The 23,681-nt window shown below is 56.8% G+C and overlaps 7 protein-coding genes and 4 non-coding genes across 11 annotated transcripts; 3 read left to right on the top strand and 8 right to left on the bottom strand.

The window, feature by feature from the left end:
• Window positions 1–243: 243 nt before the first annotated feature.
• Window positions 244–3,950, bottom strand: TRAVEDRAFT_75277 (phospholipase D/nuclease). The gene is made up of 19 exons (XM_008046562.1): window positions 3,835–3,950; window positions 3,755–3,772; window positions 3,588–3,699; window positions 3,454–3,529; window positions 3,167–3,401; window positions 2,770–3,116; window positions 2,699–2,712; window positions 2,588–2,649; window positions 2,336–2,533; window positions 2,236–2,277; window positions 2,170–2,182; window positions 1,969–2,111; window positions 1,807–1,912; window positions 1,254–1,749; window positions 1,158–1,193; window positions 984–1,107; window positions 689–927; window positions 519–626; window positions 244–462 (listed from the first exon to the last, which is right to left on the bottom strand). The coding sequence occupies exons 1-19, from the start codon at window positions 3,914–3,916 to the stop codon at window positions 382–384; spliced, it is 2,532 nt and encodes an 843-aa protein (XP_008044753.1). The 5' UTR covers window positions 3,917–3,950; the 3' UTR covers window positions 244–381.
• A 333-nt stretch (window positions 3,951–4,283) lies between these two features.
• Window positions 4,284–4,374, top strand: TRAVEDRAFT_t261. Its single transcript has one exon. It is a non-coding gene; the product is annotated as a tRNA-Thr (tRNA).
• Window positions 4,375–6,085: 1,711 nt separating this feature from the next.
• On the bottom strand, window positions 6,086–6,176 carry TRAVEDRAFT_t253. Its single transcript has one exon. It is a non-coding gene; the product is annotated as a tRNA-Thr (tRNA).
• Window positions 6,177–6,346: 170 nt separating this feature from the next.
• Window positions 6,347–8,506, top strand: TRAVEDRAFT_135718 (terpenoid cyclases/Protein prenyltransferase; the record flags this gene model as incomplete). The annotated part of the gene is made up of 9 exons (XM_008046561.1): window positions 6,347–6,630; window positions 6,682–6,837; window positions 6,893–6,976; window positions 7,103–7,251; window positions 7,324–7,725; window positions 7,808–7,895; window positions 7,959–8,092; window positions 8,175–8,311; window positions 8,396–8,506. The coding sequence occupies 9 exons, from the start codon at window positions 6,347–6,349 to the stop codon at window positions 8,504–8,506; spliced, it is 1,545 nt and encodes a 514-aa protein (XP_008044752.1).
• Window positions 8,507–9,521: 1,015 nt separating this feature from the next.
• On the bottom strand, window positions 9,522–11,363 carry TRAVEDRAFT_135657 (uncharacterized protein; the record flags this gene model as incomplete). The annotated part of the gene is made up of 2 exons (XM_008046560.1): window positions 9,522–11,066; window positions 11,121–11,363. The coding sequence occupies 2 exons, from the start codon at window positions 11,361–11,363 to the stop codon at window positions 9,522–9,524; spliced, it is 1,788 nt and encodes a 595-aa protein (XP_008044751.1).
• A 2,877-nt stretch (window positions 11,364–14,240) lies between these two features.
• On the top strand, window positions 14,241–14,328 carry TRAVEDRAFT_t262. Its single transcript has one exon. It is a non-coding gene; the product is annotated as a tRNA-Thr (tRNA).
• Window positions 14,329–14,441: 113 nt separating this feature from the next.
• Window positions 14,442–16,083, bottom strand: TRAVEDRAFT_156281 (uricase). The gene is made up of 7 exons (XM_008046559.1): window positions 15,765–16,083; window positions 15,655–15,698; window positions 15,579–15,596; window positions 15,296–15,519; window positions 14,755–15,233; window positions 14,651–14,689; window positions 14,442–14,589 (listed from the first exon to the last, which is right to left on the bottom strand). The coding sequence occupies exons 1-7, from the start codon at window positions 15,902–15,904 to the stop codon at window positions 14,556–14,558; spliced, it is 978 nt and encodes a 325-aa protein (XP_008044750.1). The 5' UTR covers window positions 15,905–16,083; the 3' UTR covers window positions 14,442–14,555.
• A 452-nt stretch (window positions 16,084–16,535) lies between these two features.
• Window positions 16,536–17,967, bottom strand: TRAVEDRAFT_53612 (Formamidase; the record flags this gene model as incomplete). The annotated part of the gene is made up of 8 exons (XM_008046558.1): window positions 16,536–16,580; window positions 16,638–16,658; window positions 16,724–16,851; window positions 16,960–17,103; window positions 17,159–17,167; window positions 17,233–17,260; window positions 17,311–17,851; window positions 17,912–17,967. 8 exons carry the CDS (start codon window positions 17,965–17,967, stop codon window positions 16,536–16,538), a joined length of 972 nt encoding a protein of 323 aa, XP_008044749.1.
• A 578-nt stretch (window positions 17,968–18,545) lies between these two features.
• On the bottom strand, window positions 18,546–21,079 carry TRAVEDRAFT_40598 (uncharacterized protein; the record flags this gene model as incomplete). The annotated part of the gene is made up of 3 exons (XM_008046499.1): window positions 18,546–20,072; window positions 20,122–20,343; window positions 21,047–21,079. The coding sequence occupies 3 exons, from the start codon at window positions 21,077–21,079 to the stop codon at window positions 18,546–18,548; spliced, it is 1,782 nt and encodes a 593-aa protein (XP_008044690.1).
• On the bottom strand, window positions 20,705–20,795 carry TRAVEDRAFT_t252. The gene has a single exon. It is a non-coding gene; the product is annotated as a tRNA-Thr (tRNA).
• A 62-nt stretch (window positions 21,080–21,141) lies between the features above and the next one.
• TRAVEDRAFT_136024 (SET domain-containing protein) lies at window positions 21,142–23,578 on the bottom strand (the record flags this gene model as incomplete). The annotated part of the gene is given in 11 exon segments (XM_008046557.1): window positions 21,142–21,224; window positions 21,282–21,418; window positions 21,481–21,526; window positions 21,581–21,659; window positions 21,671–21,903; window positions 21,962–22,065; window positions 22,157–22,233; window positions 22,350–22,463; window positions 22,513–22,601; window positions 22,653–22,831; window positions 22,914–23,578. The coding sequence occupies 11 exon segments, from the start codon at window positions 23,576–23,578 to the stop codon at window positions 21,142–21,144; spliced, it is 1,806 nt and encodes a 601-aa protein (XP_008044748.1).
• Between the last annotated feature and the right edge of the window lie 103 nt (window positions 23,579–23,681).

The following is a 23,681-nucleotide window of genomic DNA, read 5'->3' as shown; positions in this document are numbered from 1 at the left end:
GAATAGTATACGTATCGAGGGACTTTAACCACTGGTAGCACCGCGCCTGAACAGGCCTGAACTTGAAGCAGAGGTCGATGGTGGTGGTCCGTGGGCAAGTGCATCTCGGGCTGATCAAGACTCGCGTGGCAGAGTGCGAGCGCTTGCTGCGAGAGCTCGCCGCCGAAGAATCGTCGGACTGCTTTAAATTTCCCGGAGCGTACCGGCAAGCGACACGCAGCTCAACGGGAAGTAAATGCGTGGCGACAAACGGAGTCATGGCACAACCTACAGCATTTCTTATTCAGTAACAACTTCAAGCACTAGTCATACATACAAGCTCGAGATAGTAGTCCAAGATCCAGGCGACATGTGGTTGCACATTCTGCACATATAGATACCTTAGATGTAGATCGGGAGCGTCGGGTTCAGACCCTTCCAGTCTGGGCCCTCGACGAAGTCATCCTGGTCAATCAGGAAGTCCTGCAAACGCGCTCAATAGTCAGCAGTGTCCAAGAGAAAGGGAGTGGCGTGCTTACCATCGGACACTCGACCAAAGCGCCGCGCACATGCGAGAGACGGTCCTTGATGCGGTCGAGCGGGATATCCGGGACGACGTGGCCGGTCATCACCTTCGGCACGTAGCTCTGTTGACATCCAATCCCAGTCAGTGAAACAACACACTTCAGGGTTGAGTGTGGAGACTCACATCGTAGTCCTTGAACGAGCGGATCAGGTTGGTGGGCACCGGGCGGAAGATCTCCGTGAAGATCTCGCGGTTCGTGCGCGCAGTGTTCTCCCACAGGTTCATCGTGTCGTCACAGATCGGGTCCGCGACGGCGCGGTCCTCATCTTGCTCCGTCTCGTCCGCGTTGGGGTGCGGCGCGGGGCGCTGGAACGAGTCCGGCTGGTTGTCGCAGTCTTGAGGCGGGATGAGGCCCAGGTGCTCTGAAGGACAAAGGTCAGCGCTTGCGACTGTGCGTGACGGTCGGGTTGCAACGTACCGCGGTAGAGCTTACGACGCAGAGAGGCGGCAAAACGGCCGACCTGGTAGGGCTCACCGTTCATAGTCGACTCGATCATATCCTCGTCTTCGACGACGAGGGCGATTTCGGAATCACCGTCACCCTGTGAACTCAGTGAGAAGGTTGCACCACAGAATACTCCGCCCTACTTACCTTCTGGCTACGATCGTTCAGGTTGGCTGAGCCCATCTATCCCGAACCTGTACGTTAGCCAATGACACGGAGTGAGTTGGTGGCGTCAGGACTCACGATGACTCTCCTGTCGTCGACGATCATAACCTTCGAGTGGATGTACAGCAGCTCAGACACGTAAGCGTTTCGCTCCTCCTCCTCAGTGCCGAGCCACTTCTCGTCGAGCAACGTGGTGCGGTCATGCAGCATGTGCTGCACGACATTGTCCGCGACATCCTCGTCGCTGCGGATTTCCTGCGCCGCACGGTTCCAGCGGTCGACAATGTCCTGTGCTTCTTCCACCGTTTCCGGGAGCGGGTACGTCTCCGTCTTCATCTCCGGCTTGGCGCCGGAGGTGGACTGCTCTACGAGTGACTTCCCGGTAGGGATCGACACTGAGACGTCCTTCGGGTCGTCAGGGTTCATCCGGTCGCCGACCCAGAGCCGGGCGAGCGCAACATGAAGCTGGTGAAACACGATGCCGCTGCGCTCTTCGATCGGGTGGATGTACGATGTGAAAGGTGCGTTGATGCGGTCGTACGCGCGAAGGTGGAAGAATCGGATGTAGTCAGACCTGTGAAATGTTACGCTGAGTCAAGGTTGTCGTCGAAGATGAGAGGTGGACGCTTACGGCTCGTAGCCCGCCTTGCGGACCTCCTCGTAGATGCTGTGGCCGCCACGGTTGATGGTGCGGTACTGGGCAGCCATGATGGTCTTGACGGAAGTCTCATCCTTAACTGCACAGCGTACTACGCGTCAGTCACAGTTACAGTGCGGGTTATGATGCACGTACCCTGTCCGGCGAATCCAGGGACCTCGGGAATGACGACCACAACACGGAACCGCTTGCCCTCGCGCCCTGCGCGCACAATACGCTCGACGAGCGCCCGCGCAATCAGGTTCTTGACAGGCCCATCCTCGACCGTGTTCGAGATGCTGCGTTTTCAAATGCGGTCAGCGCTGATCAAAAGGGCAGCGTCGGGAAGTGGCGCACAAGAACTGGTTCTCTAAAAATTCCAGGTGTCAGATACTACGGGCCTGGAGCGAGATGGTAACGAACCAATGTAGATGAAATGCTCCGCATTCGTGATCAACTCAATGTCTGCCCGTTCAAATATAGTCAGCTCGCACAAAACCAGTCCATGGTTTCGCACACGTACACGCATTCTGGATACTCTGCTCGGTCAGGGTGCCGTGGCTCCAGTCGGACACACTGCGGACGGCCTGCACACGGCATGAGCCGCGTGCAACCGGGTGGTCACCGTCGTAATCCGCGGGCTCGTCGTCGTGACGGCGACGGTGGAAGTGGTCCCTGAAGCTCCTGCCAATCTCATGCCAACGCTCACGGTGAGGGTGACCTGCAGGAGCATGTCAGCTAACAGGCAGATGTTACGCTGCAGGATGGTACTTGCGAACGACAGCTTCGTTGGGTGACAGCTCGACATCGTGGGGAAGGGCGAGCCAGTCGAAACGCCTGCATGATGTTAAGACACGCCGCTAGCTAGTCTAGCAAGTGGACTTACTCGTCGTTGCGGTACTGATTGAGTACTTTGGAGATTAGTATAGGTACACATCAGAAGGAGCTTGTGCGTACCTTGCGCTTCTTGACCTCGTTCCAGCGTTCAACGAAGTGCTGCACGATGTCGAGCACGACGGTGCCAGTAAGCGTCATATGCACGTCGTGCCACGGCATGCGCGCGCTTTCGATCGCGCTCAGGCCGTTGCTGACGTAGTTTGGCACATTAGCGAAATCCATGATACGCGCGTTGTTGTAGTCCTGTCCGGGGAAGAGGGTATCCTCCGGGTTCGTCGGGTGCACGTCGGCGAGGGGGTGGTTATGAGTGTCCCAGCGACCGAAGCACAGGTCAAGACCACCGATGCAGGCCATGCGGTTGTCAACTACCACAACTTTCTCGTGGTGAGACCAGAATTCGACGTCGTCTGCAGGACATTGTTAGCAAACAAGCAGTCTCGCGGAGGTAGATACTTACCTTTGCTCCCAATGTGGTCGGGGTGCCGCATGCATGTGATGTTCGGGTGGAGCGCCTCAAGCCGTACCTTGGTGTGGTGAGAACTCATGGACATCGTCTGCGTAATCTCCTTGTAGACGATGACATAGACCTTGACACCCTGTTCGGCCTTGCGCTTGAGGATTCGGTCGATGCGCCATTCCGGATACTTGGCAGGCGGGCGGCGGAGGTAAAGCTCGGGCGTCAACCACCAGTCCTGTGAGCATCGTTAGAAGAGTGGGCTGTTGGTGCGATGCTGATACTCTTACCAAGATAAAGATGGCTTCGCGGGCGCTCTCGAGTAGTTCGGAGACGGCCCACATGTAGTCATGTCCGTCAATATGCCTGCAGTGAAGGTAACAAGGTTGGTTCGCACGCGGAGATGGCTGGCTTCGGGACGTACCATTTCACAAAGTTCTGCGAACGTTGGTCCGCGAATGAATGGAACCGGTGGCCTGCCATAATCTCGGCGCGAACCATGTCCGCACGTTTCTCCTCGGGATCATCGTGACGTCCTATGAGAGTGTGTGAGGGATTAACGAAGAATGCGCAGGCAGATAGAGTGCGTACGATCCGGGTTGAGGATACCTGATATAGATAACCGCATTCAGCCACAGCTCGCGGAGCAGTCACAAACATAGTCCACAGACCTATAGCCATGGCGCGCGCATGGCCAAAACCCTCCGGAATTTTGTCCGCGATCTTGTCCAGTTTGCGAAGGAACTTGGACATGATGACTGCTTCTTGGTCAAGTGGGTATGGTGGTCGTTGCAGAATGAGATGCAAAGCAGGAGCGGTGCGCGATCGTTAAGATACCATGCGGCAACAGGCGCTCGATCCGGTGTGATGACGACGCCGAGCGAAAGGCGCGCACCGCCTGCTTATCCGGCGGTGTTCCTGGAAAACGAGTAATAAAAAACACGTTCAGGTACCGCTCATTCGACTTGATATCATAGGGGGCTGCGTCCAGGGTTTGCAAGGGGTACTCTCTCTTACATCGCGCATCGACTTGGAGTTGCGTGGAGACCACTTTGGGGCGGCTAGTAAAGCCGGTGGCGCGCTACCGGTCGCAGCGTACTGTCAGACAGGGTGAATATATTCCCTCTTAGCTCAGTTGGTAGAGCGCGTCACTAGTACGATTAACTGATCGGGTAATGACGAGGTCAGTCGTTCAAATCGGCTAGCGGGAATGCTCTCACTTTTTGTAATATCCAGCGCCATACACTTGAGGAACCTTCGAGTGAGAGCCAACATTATGACGGCTTGATGAACGAAATGGGGAATTCTTAGGAGCAGCTCGAATGTGAGACGCAGTACAGTGGGACGCGTGGCAGGGGAAAGCGGGGGAAAGTGGGAAGAAAGTCGTCGTCTCAACCTGAGATGCCGGCTTTTATACCCAGGGCAGGGCCCGCTCAGCGACAGAAATGTCAACGTCATCCCCGGTCTTCCAAGCATCTACGCGAAGAAGCCGCATATCTGTCCCGTGTGACGAAGGATCGGCCAGATCGCTTCGCCGATACCACACCAAGCTGTTCTCAGAGGAGTGTTCTGAACGCCAGGAGTCGGCTCATACGCCACAAATCCAACCGAGTAACATTGTGACAGTCAAAGTATCGGACGGCCCGGAAATTCCAGAACGGTGACAAGAAAGTGTGGGGCGTAAGCAGCATCTACGTGGTGCTCCGACCGTCGATCTTCAAACCCAGTGAGAATCGACAATATTAAAATCTATTGCGAGCTATTGTTTTCCGCACCGCCAAATTTAATAGATTGTAATCTCTCGCAATAGAAAAAGTGCCGAAACAATAGATGGCTTTCTATTACGCTCTATGAGCAGCTATTGCGCTCTATTCCAGACGATTGCGCGCGAATCGAATAGTATTTAATAGACTACAATATACAGAGCCCCGAGCTACAAGCCGCTTCCCGAAACATCCCGCCCGCACCCTCCCGGTCCCCTCCGTTTCTCGAACCCGCGGCCGCCCCCCAGCACGCGCGCGCGCGTCCCGTCTGCCCGCCAAAGTCATCACGTACCTTCGAGTTCTTCTGCGCGCGGAACTGGTGCCGGGAGCGCGTGGCTGCGAGCATGCGTGAGCAAGTGTGCAATGCATCTAAAGCCGGTAACAATAACTCGTCAGTAGGTTAGTAGGTCAGTATGTCAGTGGTCAGTAGGTCAGTGATGATTAGCAAAGTATGTGGGTCAGTATGTCAGCGGGTTAGTGAGTTAGTCAGTCAGTGGGGAGAGCGAAGAATGCAAGCTCGAACTCGGAGGGGAGGAGATGCCAGCGCAGAGACGGCGCACGGACATGGGCGCAGGAAGCAAGAGGGATATGCGCGTGGCGAAGGGGCGAGCGACTCCGAACTCTGCGAAGTCAAAAACCAGGATCCGATGACGCCATCGCAGAAAGTTGTCAGGCGCGCATTTTTTTTCCGCAAAAGCAGAACGGTCGGGTGAAAAAGTTGACATGGATGCATTCGAATTGACATGACAGCAGTTGAAAAAGACGATCGCCGAGACAAAACGAGACGAAACCAGACAGAAAAGCGCCCGCAACGGGCGACGAATAGATCCAAATATATTTAAATAGCTCGTACTTGAGGGCAATAGCTCGCAATAGATTTTAATATTGTCGATTCTCACTGGGCTTCAAAGCTTCAAGCTTCAAGTCCTCCCTTCGTTTGCCGCGCGCCCGACGCGTCGCGCGTTTGGGCGCGCCACTGGATGCTCGTGACCGCGTCTGCGCTATCTGCAGGACGGGCTGTCCTTTTGGCCGCTCTATGCTCGCCGGTTTGATAAACTTTCTATAGGAATCTACAGCGTCAGTACAGAAATGCACATAAGTCTGTTCCCAGGGGAGCGGTGCCACATATCAGTTCTGCGTCGAGTGGAAAAACAAAACGTTCCCGCTAGCCGATTTGAACGACTGACCTCGTCATTACCCGATTGGTTAATCGTACTAGTGACGCGCTCTACCAACTGAGCTAAGAGGGATATGCGTTTCAATCCTCTGTGCGGTCTATTGCCTGTTATAGCATAAGCCCACCGGTCGCTGCGATCGAGATACGAGACTACAATGAACCACACATCTTGTTCCAGGACTTGTTCGATTTCCCAAAGACGCTCTCTGCTCCAAACCACAAGGAGGATCCCGACGCAGGATCATGGTGAACGTGTACTCACCGACTCCGATAGATGGGTACAGCACCCCGACCTCCACTCTCCAGGCCTCCACGGAGAATGTGATCAAGTCTCACATTCTGCCCGCGGGTGGCGCCCAGCCAGAGCTACAGAAGAGATCCCACTTTGAATTTCTTCTGCGCAACCTGCGGCAGGGATTTCCGGAACGATATGTATCTCAAGACGCCAGCCAGCCGTGGTTGATCTACTGGACCCTGCACGGCTTCAGCATACTCGGGGCAGGCCTTGATGATGTGACAAAGAAGCGGTAAGTTGACTTACATGCCCACGTCCATGTCCAGCTTATGAGACCCCAAAGATCCATAGAAACATTGCTCGCCCTCCAGCATCCTGATGGCGGATTTGCTGGCGGTCCCGGACAGGCTGCTCATCTGCTCCCGACATACGCCGCTGTCTGCTCATTTGCGGTCGTTGGCCGTCCCAGTGAAGGAGGCGGCTGGGAATCCATCGATAGGTGACAGGCCACTCGAAGGTATTCCTCATATACGAACTTACCTCATCGATCTCAGGAAGAAGATGTATGATTTCTTCATGTCGTTGAAGCAGCCAGACGGCTCCTTCCTCGTCAGTCACCATGGAGAGGTAGATGTCAGGTGAGCGCGGGCTAATCTGACTCGCTTGCACGGACGTGTACGATGGACGGTCTCTTGAGTCATCCACTCGTCTTCCATCACACCCTGTCTAACCGCTTTACGACAATTTGACCAATGACTGCGCAGGGGTATATACTGCCTGCTCGCCGTCGCAACACTCCTAAATCTGCTCACACCCGAGCTTCTCGCCGGCGTCCCCGACTTCCTGGCCACATGCCAAACTTATGAGGGTGGTTTCGGCAACGCCTCCTTCCCCGGCTGGGCCTTCGAGGCTGGTGCGCCCGTGCCATAACATAGTCAGAAGCTCAAGCTCACCGCCCATACAGACGACCCGGAGTCCGCCACAGGCCCCGCCAAGACGTATGACCCGTCCGCACCCCGTCCCCCGCTCGGCGAAGCCCATGGCGGCTACACGTTCTGTGCCACGGCGTCATGGGTCCTCCTCCAATCGTTTATCGATCTCTATTATGCTCCTGCCAGCCAAACATCGACGGTGTCATTGCCACAGAAGCCTCAAATAGACACCCGTGCGCTCCCGCGGTGGTGCACGCAAATGCAAGGGTTGCCTATCGAGCTCGGCGGATTTAAGGGCCGCACGAATAAGCTCGTCGACGGCTGCTACAGCTGGTGGGTAGGCGGATGCGTCGTCCTCGTGGAGGCGCTGCTCGGCGTCGGAGCGCACAGTGAACCGCCGACCGAGGCGAACAACAATGAAGATGAGGCGCATAAGGCCTGGGATGATATCGATGGTGAGTCATTTGCGCTCTATCCGTTAGTTGCCGACCGGAAATATGTTATTGAACGCTCTATTTCATTCATATCGTGTGATAGACTCCCTATTCGATCGCAAGGCCCTTCAGGAGTACATTCTATTGGCCGGCCAACACCCTGCGGGCGGACTGCGCGACAAACCGCCCAAGTGAGTCGCATGCGCCCCAACATACTTGACGCAAGTGCTGACGGCTGTCCTTACGTTGATCAGAGCTGCAGACGCCTACCACACCCTGTACTGCTCCGCCGGTCTCTCAGCGGCCCAACATCGCGTCATCCCTTCTGAACCACGGAAGAACGCGATCATCTCCGCCTGGGACGCCGCAAAGGCCCTTTCCAGGGACGGTACGTTTTCCCCTGCCGCCGCCCGACAGCGCGCTCGCCCCGGAGCCTATCTGACCGCCCGCCCTCCCTTTCCGTCTGTCAGGCACGGGCTTCCGCGCGACGTCGGAGGCAGAGCGTGAGAAGCTCGATGCGCTGCGCAAGCAGACGTGCGCCCACGTCCTGTCGTGGGCCGAAGAGGAGGGTACCGAGCTCTACGTCGGCGGCGCTGCGAACCGTGTGGTGAGTGTGGTCGTGGTCGTGCGCAGGCGGGGCGCCCGCCGGGCATTAGCGGGGCCGTGATTGACCTGTCTGCGCAAACCACAGAACGCGACGCACCCGCTGTTCAATTTGACGACGACGCACTCGGACGCGATGATGGCCTATTTCTACGGCCAGACTTTTCCCTCGCGGCACTTCGCGCCCGCCAAGAAGTGAACGCACGGCCTCACGCAGGACTCCAGGCCCCTAAGCGGTCGCAACAACGGCGAACAAACGTCCCATTAGGTAAAGAAGGCTACGAGGAATGGACGAGGGGGGAACTGAGACGGATGTAGGATGTAAGCGACATCTTGTATTACTACCAGGCTCGCAATATCGGGCGAAAGACCGCTCTCCTGTCACCCCGCCGTGAGCGCCCCGGGCGCGCAGGAAGACCGTGGGTGCTGGCGCCCTCGGTGACTCTTGCAAGCCCCTGCGAGTCCGCGACCCCGCCCGAGGCCTTCTGACCGGCCGGCAACCCAGGCCCCCTCTCGGCAGCGCATTCTCTCCCCTGGGAAGGTAGACGGCAGAAGCAGCGCCCCTAACCGTTATCTGCAGAATCCGGGGCGCATGCTGTCTGGGGACACGGCGCGCTTCTGTAACCGAGATGGATGTGCAGCGCAGGCGTGTCGTATAGACCCCGACGGGTTCGGGCATATGTTATACCGCGTTCCTGTGGGAGTCGATTGGGTGCAGGCGGTCATCGGCCAGCCTCAGGTGCGCCGATTAGGTTTTGGGTTGTAGTGCGTACCGCCAGAGTGCTTCTGTCGGACCGAGATCCAGATGGCACGAGCGACATGGACCCTGAACTGGGTGGACGTAAACATACTGCTAACAATGATGGCTACCGGATGTTTTGGAAGGCGCAGGAGCGTACGCGGCATCACGGGGGGAAGTGCAGGCACTATCGTTGGCAGGGATGGCGCAACTCGTGGGCCTGGCATCACTGTCGCGTCTACGAAGTAGGGTATTATACATCTTTGCTCACATGGAGGTATTTCTGTTTGAGGGCGTGGGGAACGGGAGAAGGGTGCCGAAGAACGACGCCGCCCGATGCAGCAGGCATGGCAGGTGAGCCAGAGGCCTGACCCCCGACCGGGGACACGCCCTGTGCAGCTCGGTCAATCCAGCAGCAATGTCATCGGAAGACGCATCACTCACCCGCCCGCGTGATGTCGCCCGCTGCTTATGTTCACGGCGTCCGCCCTGTGCGCCCGCGCAGGTCCAGCACCTCGCGCTCTAGATGCGTGAGTCGCCGGCGGTCTTCGGAGCGCGACAGCTCGAGCGCGTGCATGTCCCGCTCCAACGCGGAGAACCGTGCCTTCTCCTCGAGCCGCGCCTTGGTCGCGACCGGCAGCAGCTTCGCCACCTCCGTCCAGCGCTGCCAGTACGCCGCCATCTCCGTTCGCACGTCAAGCGGGATGCGCGCGTGCTCGAGCGCCAGGTCGAACGCGTCCGGCCAGCGCAGTCCGCAGCTGACTGGGCATCCGAGCGGGAGCAGCTGGCTCAAGAAGAGTGTCACCGGCTCCGCCTTGGAGATCGCCGAGAGCCCCACGGCGAGCGTCTCGAGACACTTGAAGGGAATCGCGGCGGGAGAACGGGCGAAGCGGGAAAGGTCCGGAAGGTCGCGGGCGTCCACGTGCAGCGCCAGGTAGCGCATGTTCAGGCAGTGCCTTGCGAAGGGGATGAGGCCGCACAGAGACAGCTTCGGGCCATCTGGTTCTGGAACAGGTTCAGGGTTCAATTGCAGGCTCTCCAGGGCGGGCCAGCCGCTTGCGAACCCTTCCATATCGTCATCGCTGAGATTGAGCGCGTAGTCCCAGCGAAACTCGAAGACGCGTATTGAGCGCGCGGAGAATAAGGGGCGAAACGTCTCCAAAGATGGACGTTCGCGACGAGGAGGCGGCGGAGAAATGATGGGAGAGTCAGGCGCGATGATGTAGTCCACAGAAAGGTCTACGAGCGAGGCGCATCGGTCCCGGACGGCACAGAAGAAGTCGCGCAGCTCGACGGGCGTCGTGATAGCCACACTCTTGATGTGGAGACGAGTAAGCCACGCAGGGTACTGCGTCGTGTGGAGAAGCCTCGTCGCGTCTGGAAGCCGGGTGCTGAAGGCTAGATTTCGGAGGGTGACAAAGGCGTCGTCTGGTATCGTCGGGGCAAAGTCGGCGACGTCCCTGCGGTCCCCGGGCTCTGCCTGCGCGGGGTGTCCGAGGGTTATCGACACCACATGCCTCAATCTGGACAGCTCAACGAAGATGCGAGGCGTCAAGGAGAAGATGGGAAGGGACAACTGCAGCAGTTGGGGCAAGCCACGAAGGAGAAGGATCACGTCTTGCTCAAGGTGTCGCATGGGCTCCTCCAGTCTCAGCTCGAGGCTGGTAATTCCAGTGCATCGCGCGCACGCATCGCTGAGAAACGCTGTAAAAGCATGGGGTTCGGATCGATACATGTGCAGACCAAGGTGTTTTACGCGCCGATGCATGAAAACGACGCTGAGGTGTTGCCGGCTGGATGGGCAGGCGAACCATGTGAGCGATTGGAGGTTCGGGAAGATGTCCGGATATGGGCAGGTCGCGGAGAGGTCATCGAAGACCTTGGTGTGCAACGGCACGTGTCGTTTTGCCCGGTCGGTCGTCGACCGGGCGTGGCGTTGATCGTACCGCAGTCGGCGAACCCTGGCTGAATAGCGCTGGAAACGCTGCCAGTCGTCCGCCGTCAACGGACGTTTGAACGCCTGCCAAGGTTGCGTTAGAAGCTTCGGAACGAACAGTGGCGGCTGGACACAAACGTAGGCGGTTGGTGCGCGGATAGACGTGGTCGCGGTGCGTTCTGGCCTGAGTGCAAGCGGCGCGAGCACGGTGAGTGCCCGTCTGAGGTCTGTGACCTCGTGCCACAAGCAGTCGAGTGCAATTTCCGACCAGTGCTTGCAGACGCAGGCGGCACGCGAGAGGGCACGGTCGTCGAGGTAGGCGAATATCATCACGAGGAGCTCGTCGATGTGTCCGACGGTGCGGACATAGTGGGAGTCCATTGAGCAGGAAACGGCGACTTCGGTGGCGTGCGGGATGTCGAGGGAGAGATTGCGGAGGTCGAGAGAAATTGCCGGTCTATATACCGAATTCTGTCCCACGATGGATAGACACCGATAAGACCCCGGGATCTCCTTTTCGCTCGGGAACACGGTATATACTGATCTGGATCTTCCCCGTCCATCTTCCCATGCCAGACAATGTGCCGAGAATGGAGATGACGCCGGGTGTGCGCCGTCTTCCGGCCCTGGGGAGTCGGATTTGGACCAGCTGCGCACCGTGCGGGCGCCATAGTCGAACACGAGAACCACCGTCTACCCTGCTTGCATTTTCGGGGTCCAATGACATTCTCGAACGGAAGGGCTGCAGACCCACGAGCGTGATCGGCGCGCTAGTGAACTTGTGAGGATCGATGGTGGCTCGGGACCCGGGCACCAGCCAGTCTTCTGACCCCCGAGATTGTTGCAGGGCGCACCGGATGAAAGTGCAGCATATTCCACTATCGCTACCAACCGTCTTGAGTGCTATGAACAGGGGGAAGTCTCCTTTCAAACATTCATGACAGATAGCAGAAATTCCGTCAAATTGAACTCACCAAGGCATGCTTCTCAAATTATGTCGGAAACTGAGCGTATATTGCGCCTGCAGGTGTGATGTACAGCGTGCACCATGTCCGATGTCATCTCCGGCTCGTCAAAGGATGAAGATGCGAGTGAATGAGTCGTGGGATGTCGTGAGACACGATAATGAACGCCGGAATACGCGATCGCGAGATCTTTCTTCACCGCCCTGATCAAGTTGCCGCCCGGCGCCCACTCCCTCGGAATCGGCCTTTAAACCGCTTCCGGCAACATCTCGCATCCCCGGACCAATGAAGCAGCCTCGGGCATCCACAGCGGGCTGACTCAACGTGCCCTTGGCCTCCGGCCCTGCACCACGCGTCCCACAAAGGCCGTGCTACGACGTTCGGGGTGATATCACATCTGGCGGAGCGCGACACGCGCGTTCTGCCTAGAACAGTGCGTCAGACAGAGTCCGAGCCTCCGCCGGATAGTATACGATTCCCTGTCGGCGGAACCGACGGCGCAAAACGAGGCATTTGAATATTGTGGGACCATCCCTGTCAATATCTATACATATCAAGGATTTAGTACCCAGGAAGCTCAAGCGCTGTCGCCCGCTAAGTGAAAGCATGTGTCCTGACCTCGCCGATTCGGACCCTGCCCGCCCTGCCATACCAGTTCTGATAGATCCTTTCAACCTGGAACGATGCTCGGGATGCTAAGACGTACCTGGAGAGGCGCGGACAATGCCTATTCGGTGCGCGCAACGTACTTGGTCGCGCCCGGCGGCTGTGGGGGGATTTCGGCGGCCCGCAGGGTCGTACCGGCACCTGCCAAAATCCGAATGTTAAGTGACCGCAGGGAAGGACAGTGTCTACATAGCCGACGTACTGCGCTGGCGGACGGGGTCAAAGTTACCGCGTGAAGTATCATTGCAAGTGAATAGTCAGAGACATCGACTGACAATGAGAAAACGGGGCCCTGTATGCGTCCTATAGGCTGCTTCTGCTGCAACATACTCCACGGTGCAGGCTGATCGAAAGCAGCTAGAGCTCGTTGACGTGCTGGGGAGTCAGAGTCTTCGCGCCGCTATTCCCCTCAGCAGCGCTGTACCTGGTCTGCTGTGAATATCAGATTAGGCGGCCGCCACGGCCTTTCCATCAAACCTGCAGATGTGCTTCACAGAATCACCACCGAATCACACGCAGAGGGCACGTTGGGCTGCCAGTGCTCATCATCGTGTGGCCGCCGACTACCGCGCGACCCCTCATCGCATATGTTGTGAGGGTATCCTCCGGATGTCGACCCGTGTTGGCCGCACGTATGTTTCCCGAACATGAGGCACTCACGATCGTTGGGTACCGCCCTGATAGACCACATGCAGCGGGGCTGATCGTGGAGCGGGGATAATGTGGGGGCCTAGAGACAGCGGCACAGATCGTTTGTCATTCGCTGGAGCGCACGGGGCCTGTGCATGCGAATTAAGGTGAGCTCGTATCTCTCGACCCGAACGCACCACTGCGCAAACGCGGGCCATGCATTCCGAAAAGGCGCACTGGGTATTCGCCAGGACACGTTGGCAGCTAGAAGCACTGCCTTTCATTGGACCTTGCAGAGATGTCGGGAATGCGTAATACCTTTTGAGGTAATGTAGCAGCCAAAGATTAACGCTCTTCTGACCATTCAAAGCGATGCCTCAGCGCGGCGTAGGGACACCTGAATTCCGACAAGGTTTGCGGTAACGCCGCTAGCATGTTGACAGGTCAGCAACCGTGGTAGGTCGCAAGACATGCATTCCGCCGCCGGAGTGCAGCGTGTCCCGACTTCGGACCGCTAAGACTGATGCGTTGGCAAATTTCGACAAAGGCGTAGCCAATACTACATGATAGCACTAGCGGCAGGGAGCATCTGTCGAAACGTCAGTCCTGACTCCTGACGTTTGTATAGAGATAGACCGGGCACGGGGAGTAACGGGGCTACGCCGCAACATGAGCCGATTCCTCAACGGGCTATTGGAGTTCTTGACGTACCACAGCTTGCGCTAGAAATATTGAACTCGGTATTGACTGAGGCCAGAGGAGAAGTCACATAGTATTGCTGATGTATCAGCAGATTACTCAAGAGACCAAGTATGGATGCAAGTCGGAGCCCTCATGAAGATAGACTTGGTAAATATTCTGAGGCAGATTTTTGCATGTGTCATGGTGGCAGCAAAGACGGTGCAAGAAGCCTGTGCCCGGGGAACGACAGCATGTTGCAACCGGAAGCGCCAGTTAATTTGCTAATATGTAAGACACGCCACCCATGCTTTCAACGTCCCTCTTAGCTCAGTTGGTAGAGCGCGTCACTAGTACGATTAAGTCGTGTGATGACGAGGTCAGTCGTTCAAATCGGCTAGCGGGAATTTTTGCTTTTTACGGTCCCCTCCATATGCATCGAACTCAACATCCCAAGTCCCTGACCTGCCCCGCCTTCTCATATTTCGGTTTGCGTGTGATCACTCATAGCTGTATACAATGCTATGTCCCTTGTTTATCTTCTCGATAGCCTACAAACATCGCCACGCTATACAGACTACAACTAGTCGCCCTATATACCTGCGGATACATTGCCCATTCGTCTTGATAGCCCTCACTTGCGCGACACGGTGGCAGAGATGAGACCACTGAACCGGACGTGACACGTTAGTGACTAGGCAGGTGAGCAGAATGGTATATGAAACACACCTGGGCGCGGATAGGGGAAGGAAGACCTCGGCCTTCGGACTGCGAAAAATAGATTCTGCTCAGCACAAGCGGCTAGTAAGATAGAGTTGGATAGAAGGGCGTACGGCGACATGTTGTCGATGCCGATGTACTTCATGTCTACGGGGACGTAGTGCTTGTTCGGAAGCTTGTACGTCACGCTGAGGACGTGCTGCTGCTCGGTGATCATCCGCTGCGCCATCTTGTACAGCGTCGCCTGCACGCTCGCGCTCTCGTCCAGCGCGAAGACCTCGAGCGTGATATCGCGCGCGACCGCCGCGACGGCGTCGCCGTCCCACGCGGTGCCCTTAGCCGCCTCTGCCGTGGGCGCGTAGTCGAAGACCTTCCCTTCGCCGTCAGCCGGCGCGGGGATGGGGAGCGGGGCGTATTTGTAGGTGAGGTCGATCGAGGTGGAGAAGATGCGGTCGTCGACCTCGACGAGCGTCGTGTACTCATCACGCACGAACGACTCGAACGCGGAGCCGGTGGTCTTCAGCACGAGCAGCCCGCGCACGCCGGAGGTCACATGCGCGACGATCTTGTCCTTGCCCGCGGTAGCATCGATCTGTATGTAGTATTTCTGTCAGCATATTGCGGGTGTAAGGCTAGTAAAGTGTTAGAACGTACCTCAGCCTCGACCACGCGCGTATCGTCTCCATCGCGGTAGAACGCGTGCGAGTGTGGCTTCGGGGTCTGACCCTCGCCCTGCGCGATCGGGATGCGCTGCCACCGGAGCTGCTCAATAGTGATAAACGCCTTCTTCAGGTGCGCGTACTTGGAGACGAGGTGTGTGCCGAGATGGAGCGCGAACCTCTCCGGGTGGAGGACGTGGGGGGAGGTCTTGGCGAGGTCTAGCGAGATAGGGGCGGGTCAGGATGGACTGTGCCGCCCACCGAGGTGGATGACGCACAGTAGGTGATGTTTTTGACTGAGAGTAGCCCGGATGGTCAGATCGACTAGGTCAGGAGATGCATATGGAGACTCACTAGAGTCCGTTGCGACCACCACGGTGTTGTCTGCTTTGGTGTAGCTTAGTACCATCGATCACCCTCAGTATCGAGGGTCTGAATGGGAATCCGAGTGCGTGTGGGCTTACCTGATCTCGATGTCTCCCTCTACGAGCGCGGTAACGTTGTATTCGAAAACATTGTGCCATGCGCCATCCCGGACGACGCGGAAGACGCGGACCTTGTCCTTGCCGTAGCGGGCGTGCGAGAGGTAAGAGAGTTCGGACATCGTTCTTGACTGCAAGCGAGGTGCTCGAGTGCGCTGAGGGAACCGAGAGGTGCAGGTATAAGAGAGACGATGCCGGCTTTGCGCAGGTGATAACGCCTAGCGTTCCGAGCTCGAGAGGGAGCCTCGATCGTCCGAGGCGGGCTTATCTTATCTTCTTCATTACCACACTGACTCGGCAAAGCAACTCCAGGTCTTCGAAGAGGACAGCGAGGGCAGTCATGAGGCGATGGTGGTGGTTCAGGTTAGACGGGCTGTACGGAGGAACGGCAGAGGGCCCCCATCGCCCCAAGGGTCGAAAGAGCTCTACAATTCCTGGAAAGAGCGGGCACTTGCCAACTGGCGCCCGATGCACCTTGAACTCGATCTTCCACCTCCTCAAGCGATGACTAACTGCACGGATGACCTCTGGCTCTGTCTCGTCGATAAATCAAGGCTTAGATGTTGCTGTTAAGGAAGCATACGACGCTCGTAAATTTCAATGCAATGTACGGTACGGCAAGCCCAAAGTGTTTGCGAGGAGCAAGCAGGAATTCGAATTGGGTTGACTGGGAAATATTGTATCCCTTAAGCGCAGTAAGTCTTAGTAGCTGAGGCTTTCAACCTATAACGACACCTACAGCATCATCCAGGATTATTTGCTCTTTGTGAATATGGATTTCGGTATCATCATCCCAATCTACGCTTGTGCAATAAGCATAGCGGCCTCGGTACAAGCACCCTACAAAGCACGCACCACGTAGTTCGGCATGTCCACCTAAGAAGTCTCGTTAAGCGACCGAGGGTCACAAATTCAACCACGACAAGACGTCAACGACTCACCACTTCGTGCATCTTCAAGTCTCCTGCGACGCTGCATAGTATATACGCCTCTTCACGCGTGAGATCATACTCCGCACCCAGGAACGTCACCATATGCCGCACGGCCGCACGCGTTGCCTCTCGGATGTCTGTATATGCTGGGTAAGCTCCACTGTCATCTCACTGGGACGAGCAACTGATGACAGCCGTGCGGGCAGCACACGCGCCGCAGCTTTCGCCCGTCGCGAGCCACGCACCAGAGTCAACGCCGGTCGTGCAGTAGAACTCTTCCTCGCGCCCATGTGGCGAGCGCGTTACGAAGTGCGGCGTCTTCACATACGGTTTGTCTTTCAAGACCGTCAGTCGCACAGTCACATTCATTGGCGTCTCGATCGCCGTGCCTGCGTAAAACCCGCGTGAGCTACTCTCTGGTGTACAGAACGCGAAGCGGCTTACCGCAGACCTCTAGAAGAACGAGATGCAATGATCAGCAGCGCATTCACTCAGTATCTAGTTCCCCGGGGACCTACCGCCGTCTCCTTGGGCCGCATGTCCGTCCTAGATGACCATCATCAGCACTAACAAGCATTGGGCACCACAGACCTCACCCCGATGGAGAACAAGGCACCTTCCGCCTCCACCGGAAGATACAAAATCGAGCCCTTCGTCAAATGGCGCGTGTCCACATTCCCGCCCGTCGCATACGGCGGGATCGTCGAGTGCGCGCCCGGCTTCCCCGGCGCGACGCCCATCTCGCCCGCGAACGGCCTCAACGGCACGCGGATCCCCTTCTCCTCGTCGAACCACGTGTACCCATACTCGCCCGCATCGTCGTACCCGCCCTCATGCGCGTGCAGCGTCCAGATCTTGACGGTCGGCACCGCGAACTCGTCCGCGAGGAGGCCGAACCCGGGGATGAGCGCGGACCAGCCCCAGGCGGCGGTGCGCACGTCGAGCACGTCGACGCGGAGCGTGTCGCCCGGGACGGCGCCCTCGACGAAGATCGGGCCGTTCACTTGGTCGAGCTGCGCGAAGACGAGCGAGGCGATGGAGGCCGCAGTGGAGGTGGGCGTGAGCTGCCCATTTGAGGCGTCGAGGCAGTCGAAGGTGACGGTCTCGCCGGACTGCACGCGCAGAATCGGGGGGATGCTGATGAATGCAAATGGGATGTAAGTACGTGGTAGAATGATGGAAAGGCTCGCGGAGCACCTGTGGTCCCAGGCGAGGTGGCACTGTTCGCGCTTGATGGAGTGGATCGTCGACATCGGCGAAAATTACTAACCCTGTAACCTCCTGTGTGTCCCGATTGAGGTGGTATACAATGTACGGACGAATGAAAGGGTTCTCGCCTACCTGAAGTCCTGTTATATAGCAGGCGTAGTGAAGGATGGAGAACGAGAACGAGGAACAAAACGCTGTGTGATAAGGCCGATAGCCTCATGTGCACACTCCCAAGCTGACAGGATACCCACGCCGTGCGTTGCCCGTGCGGCCCTGATCCTCCACGGGTCTGGCCATGAGACTTGCATAGCGTGAGTAAGTATCTGCCCTCCATTTGTGTCAGAATGCACATGTCTGGCGTGTACGGGATAGTTTGTTTATTTTTTCCAATTCGTGAATAGCGTATGTGAGGAATAATGGCGCAGGGTGTCCATGATATCCAGAGGGCGTGGTCCGGACAAAGCAGCAGAGCAAACGATCTTCAAGCACGGAATAAATCAACACAGCAAATAGATACTGACAGAACACCGTTTTGCAATCTTTCACGCTCGGTGAATCTGGACGCTGCGTAAGTACAAGACAGTCCGAGACTGGGAGACGTTTCACTTACCCAACACAGCACCTAGAGCAAGATGCACCCACCATCCGAGGGCACTCCAACGTTCGCCCGGTCCTCCAAGAGCCGACAGCGCACCCGCAAGTCCTCCACCTCACGCTCCAGCTCCCGTCTGCGCGCCCGCTCCTCCATCCGCGCCCGCGTCAGCAACGGCAGCATGCCGTCCACCTCCGCCCAGCGCGCGTACCACTCGCTCGCCTGGCCCCACATCTCCCCGAGCACCACCGCGTCCTCGGGCGTCTGCGCCTCCATCGCGCTGAACCCGTTCGGCCAGCTCACGCCCGCGCGCACCGCGCATCCGAGCGGGCACAGCTCGCTGAGAAAGAGGGCGACCGGTTCGGCGGACGCGATGTGCGAGAGCCCGAACGAGAGCTTCGAAAGGCTGCGGAACTGGATGGGCGGCAGGGACGCGTGCAACTCGCGCGAGGCGTCCTCGAGGTCTGCGGATGATGCGTTGACGTAGAGGTTCAGCTCGCGCATCTTCGGACAGTGGCGCGCGAACGGGACGAGCGCGCGGAGGGTGAGTGCGGGCGGCTGCGGGGTGGGGAGCGGTTCGGAGTTGAGCTCCAGGAGCTCCAGAGCCGGCAGGCTCGATGCCAACTCCTCGAGGTCGTCCTGCGTGATCGCAACAGGCGAGTCCCAGTGCAGCTCGAACTCGACCAGCTTCGACAGTTTGAGGAGGGGCCGGAGGGTATTCCAGCTGATGCGGTCCTCATCCGGAAGGGTCGTGCGGAATAAGAGAGGACTCGGGTCGCCAGCAAAATCGAGGTAGAGCCGAGTGAGCTCCTGACAATTCTGTGTCGTCGCCTCAAGAAATTCCTGCACTTGATACGGAGGGACGATATAGAGCAGGTGGACGTATAGACACGTCAGATGGGCCGGGGAGAACTCGGCATTCAGGAAGCGAACCATGTGCGGGAGGTGGACGCTGACGGAGAGGTCGTTCAAAGACGGAAATGCGTCCTCCTGAAGCGTAGGGAACCAGTTGTGTACGTCGGAGACGTCTCCAGCGCCTTGCGACTCCATGAATTCGAACTGTACCACTCGCAGTTTCGGATTATTTGAGAGCCGCTCGATGATTTTGGCAGTGATGGTGAACTTGGGGAGAACGACTTTTTGCAGCAGTGGCAGGGCTTCGAACAGATTGCAGAGGTCCTTTTCTATATCGTGAACCGGAAACGTGAACCTCAAATCAAGATGGGTTAATTTGGGCATGCGGAGTGCGATCTCCTGGAAGTAGATGCTGAAAGAGTAGTTGTCCGAAGGCACGAGCTTGGCGGTGAATTGCTTCACGTTATCGTGCATAAACATCAGCGAGACCCGCATGCGCTCGCCTTTGTCGGAGGTCCAGGAGAGCGAGGAAAGACGGGGAAGGATGTTGAGCGTCGTACGCGTCTGCGCAACTACGTCAAAGACCAGCGAGCCGCGTAGCTCGTTGTCGTTGGATGGTGGTACCGAGAGACTCCGTACGCGCCGGGCATACCGCATGAACCTGGCCCAGTCTGCGGGTTCGAGAGGTCGCTGAAAATGATGCTAACATACATGTTAGAAAGAGCAGGGTCCGTAGGTAGTCCCTGCTTACGTCGTGAACGCCGATATTGTCAGGAGCTTCAGGTGCGCCTGCCTCGATCGGGGCGAGGAGCTTGAACAGTCGGTGTAGATCATCGACGTCCCTCCATAGAGAGCTCAGAGCTACCTCGGACCAACTTTTGCACACACAGGCGCATTGCGCTGCGTCCTGTACGTTCAGAAATAAGAAGACCAGCTCCAGTATTTCGGGAATCGCTAGAACGCGCTGGGTGGTCTTCGTATACACGACGGATGGCTGCGTCATTGCTACTGCGAACGTTCCATAATTCTTCAATATACAACCTCCTGGTGAGAAAAGAGACTTACCAAAGTCCGCACAGAAGCAGTTCGGAGACCGTGGCTGGTGGCTAGAAGGAAAGCCTCCGAAATACACGCACAGCGAGAATCGAACATTGTTCCACAAAAGTCACACGCCTCCGGCCCGGCGCGCCTCAAGCGTACGTTTTATGTATGTCTGCACTTGGAATGCGCTCTCGATTCTAACACACCTCAGAGGAAAACAATTACGATGGGTGCGTTCTCGCGAAGATCTACAGCACTCGCTTAGTATATCGATTCGCATGAATGGCAAAACGTTCCCGCTAGCCGATTTGAACGACTGACCTCGTCATCACTTGACCGCTTAGTCGTACTAGTGACGCGCTCTACCAACTGAGCTAAGAGGGATGTTATTGTGCATGTTCAGCAGAATATCCTGATCGGTTGGTGAGTCTGCCTACCACGACAGATACACCGTCCTGCAATCTTACTTATCGTCCGCGAATTGCCCAGTAGCATAAAGTTCTTCCTCTTTGATAAAGTCCGTAGTACTATGACAGAGATGAAGGGGCGTGTCTCCCTGCGCACTACCGGTTCCCGATGGCGGCAGCGGTGCACATACTAAGCACTTGATGAACCCAGCGACCTTCAAGCTTCACCGCCAGAAGGCTAGATGGGATACTCCGGGCCATAATCCATGAACAGCTCGCTGCCCGAGTCCAGATCTACCTCTGGCAAGCCAAGCGCGGATCAGTTAGCCCCCACCCTGAGAACTGTGCGGCGAAGACGACTCACTCGCGAACACCCCGATCCGCTGCTCCCCATGGATAAGCAATACTACACAAAAACGTCAGTATCAGGCGGCGCGAAAGGGTCGCGCTCAAAGGGGCATACTAGAGACTGCGACGTTTGCCTCCTCCGATGGCGTGTGATTGATAAAACGCGCTTCATTACCGGCCGGAAAGGCATCCACGGATATGCTTTTATTCAGGCAAAAGACATAGCTGCGGCCGACATGCGACGTGAGCTGGCTGGATGTAGTGATATATTAGGTCAGACAGAGGTAGGGACGAAAGAAAGACGTGTTGCGCACTCGCGACAAAGGAATGTCGGCTCATAGATGAGCTCCCCGAGGTATTCTATCAGATAGTCCGTCAGTTCACGATCGTGTAGGCGAGCCGAGAGCCGCTCACCTGTGATGAGGTCTCCCTGCTTTGCATCCTGAGTGAGGAAGAGCCCAAACCCGTACTTCCCCGCCTTGACCTCAGTAGCCTACCGGCGACATCTCTTTGATTAGCAAGAGTAGTATAATCATTACGCAGGTGACTCGCCTTATGTATCCCTGTTTGTAGCTGCCTGCTTCGACAAGTGGGATGGCACGGCAGGCACACGTCGGGATCACATTCTCGATTTGCACTCCAACAGGGACAGTGTTTGCCAGAGCACGTCTGTGGAGCCTTGCTCTTCGACGGACGCCCATACAGCGCGCATTTGCATCCCTGCCACCTCCTAGAACCTGCAGCGGGTCGCATATAGTTAGTGACACGGAACTACTGCGACGCTGGGCGGCTTACAATCGCGCGCGCAGCGGCAGTTCCGCGAGCAATGCGCCTTGTTGAGGAAGCAAGCGCAGTCTGAACTCTGTCCGCATGGCCCGCGATGAGCGCACGGGTCATTTCTGAAACTACATGAGTTTCCGGGTACTCGTTATGGACGTGTTCTAAGGATGACGCACGGAACGAATCCAGGAGCTCTTTCGGGGCCTGAACGAAGTTACTATGAGCATTTCGCCGACACTGGATAGCGACAGCACGCACCGAAAGGGTGCTTTTTGACGACTTCTAACCTCGGCCGGCCCCGCGGACGCTTGACAGGGACGTGAAAGTCGTCATGTTGCTTGCATATGAGAGCGACCTAGAACGTGTCTATGAGTAATTCGTCTAGAATGAGACAGAAACGAACCTCATAGCACGGCTTACGACATAACACTGCCAGATCGCAGGACGTCATTGGCGTACCGAGTTGGGAGATTGTCCTCAAGTCATCGATGTCTTGGCTGCTCCACCTCACGTCGTCCTATGCGCGCATTAGCGACGGGTTGACTCGAGCTTGTCAAACGACATACCTCAGAAGTTGATCCAGATTCTATGATACAGCTGTTTCCGCACGCGCTTGTAGCTGGTAAACATCGGAATGAAGTCGCTGATACACCTGCTGATAGATCGAACTGCTCAACGTCTGCGATACTCGGTCAGTCAATAGCACGATTCATGCGATGTACGCGTTTACTATGGGAGAAGCAGTGCGCTTGGAGACAATCGGGTTGTGGACACCATAACGTGAGGTAGTCTTGAAGACGTCTACGTAGATCCTCTGCGCGGGGCGCAGGAATGTCCGGCAGCGCACATGACAATCGTGACGAGCCAGGCCACAAAATAGAGTCACTAAACCCAGATCAGCGTTTGCGTTCGGACAGGGAGCGTCCAGTACCTATGCTGTCCTGTCCAGAGTGCACCCCAGGCCGACGTCGTTCGCAGAGTGAGTGGAAGCACATTGGTGTCGTCGATTTGGGTAGGAGACAACCCGTGCACCGAGTGTAACCTGCGTGCGGTTTCCAGTACAATTTCTAATGCTGCAGAATTTGTGAGCCATCTGAATGCTTCGTGACGATGGAGTCGAGACTCACTATCTGGATCGCGGTAATTTTCCTGCCAGGCCAGCGCCTTATACTCGAGCGCGTGGTCTGCACTGTCAAAGGTTGGTTCATCGGCATATGGGAGAAACGGCATAAAGTTTGGATCGTCTCCATGCAAGATGTTCTGCTGAAGAGGGGCGCAAGACTCGTACGCCGGACATGGCGAAGGGAGCTCGATCTGTACGATCGTCTCAACGTCAACGGACGAGCTGTTCCACTGCTCATCCGCTAGAGTATAAAAGCTCAAGACGGTGTCGTTGGAGCTGGGCAATGTCTCCGCGACTGAAATCGGACGCGCTTCTTGAGTAGCCACTTCTGTAGTCGAGACTGAAAGGCGTCTCGGTCTTGCTGGCTTCACGACCAACAGGGTAGAGAGAGTCCGGGCACACAAGTCTGACTCCGATTCGTAGTACTCTTGCCATACTGTCTTGAATTGCGAGGTGACCAATATGTTCGGATTTGTTGCCGTATGGGCGTCGTCTTCATGGTCCGACATAGACCGTTTCAATTGCCAGCCTTCAGCGGATGTCTTCTAGAAATCTTGTAGCGCAGCCCAGAACTCTGGAAGACTGATACCTTCACTGAAAATTGAGCTGTGA

This window comes from Trametes versicolor, assembly GCF_000271585.1.
Source record: "Trametes versicolor FP-101664 SS1 unplaced genomic scaffold TRAVEscaffold_14, whole genome shotgun sequence".
Taxonomy (NCBI): Eukaryota; Fungi; Basidiomycota; class Agaricomycetes; order Polyporales; family Polyporaceae; genus Trametes; species Trametes versicolor.
This window is presented reverse-complemented; position numbering and strand designations above follow the sequence as displayed.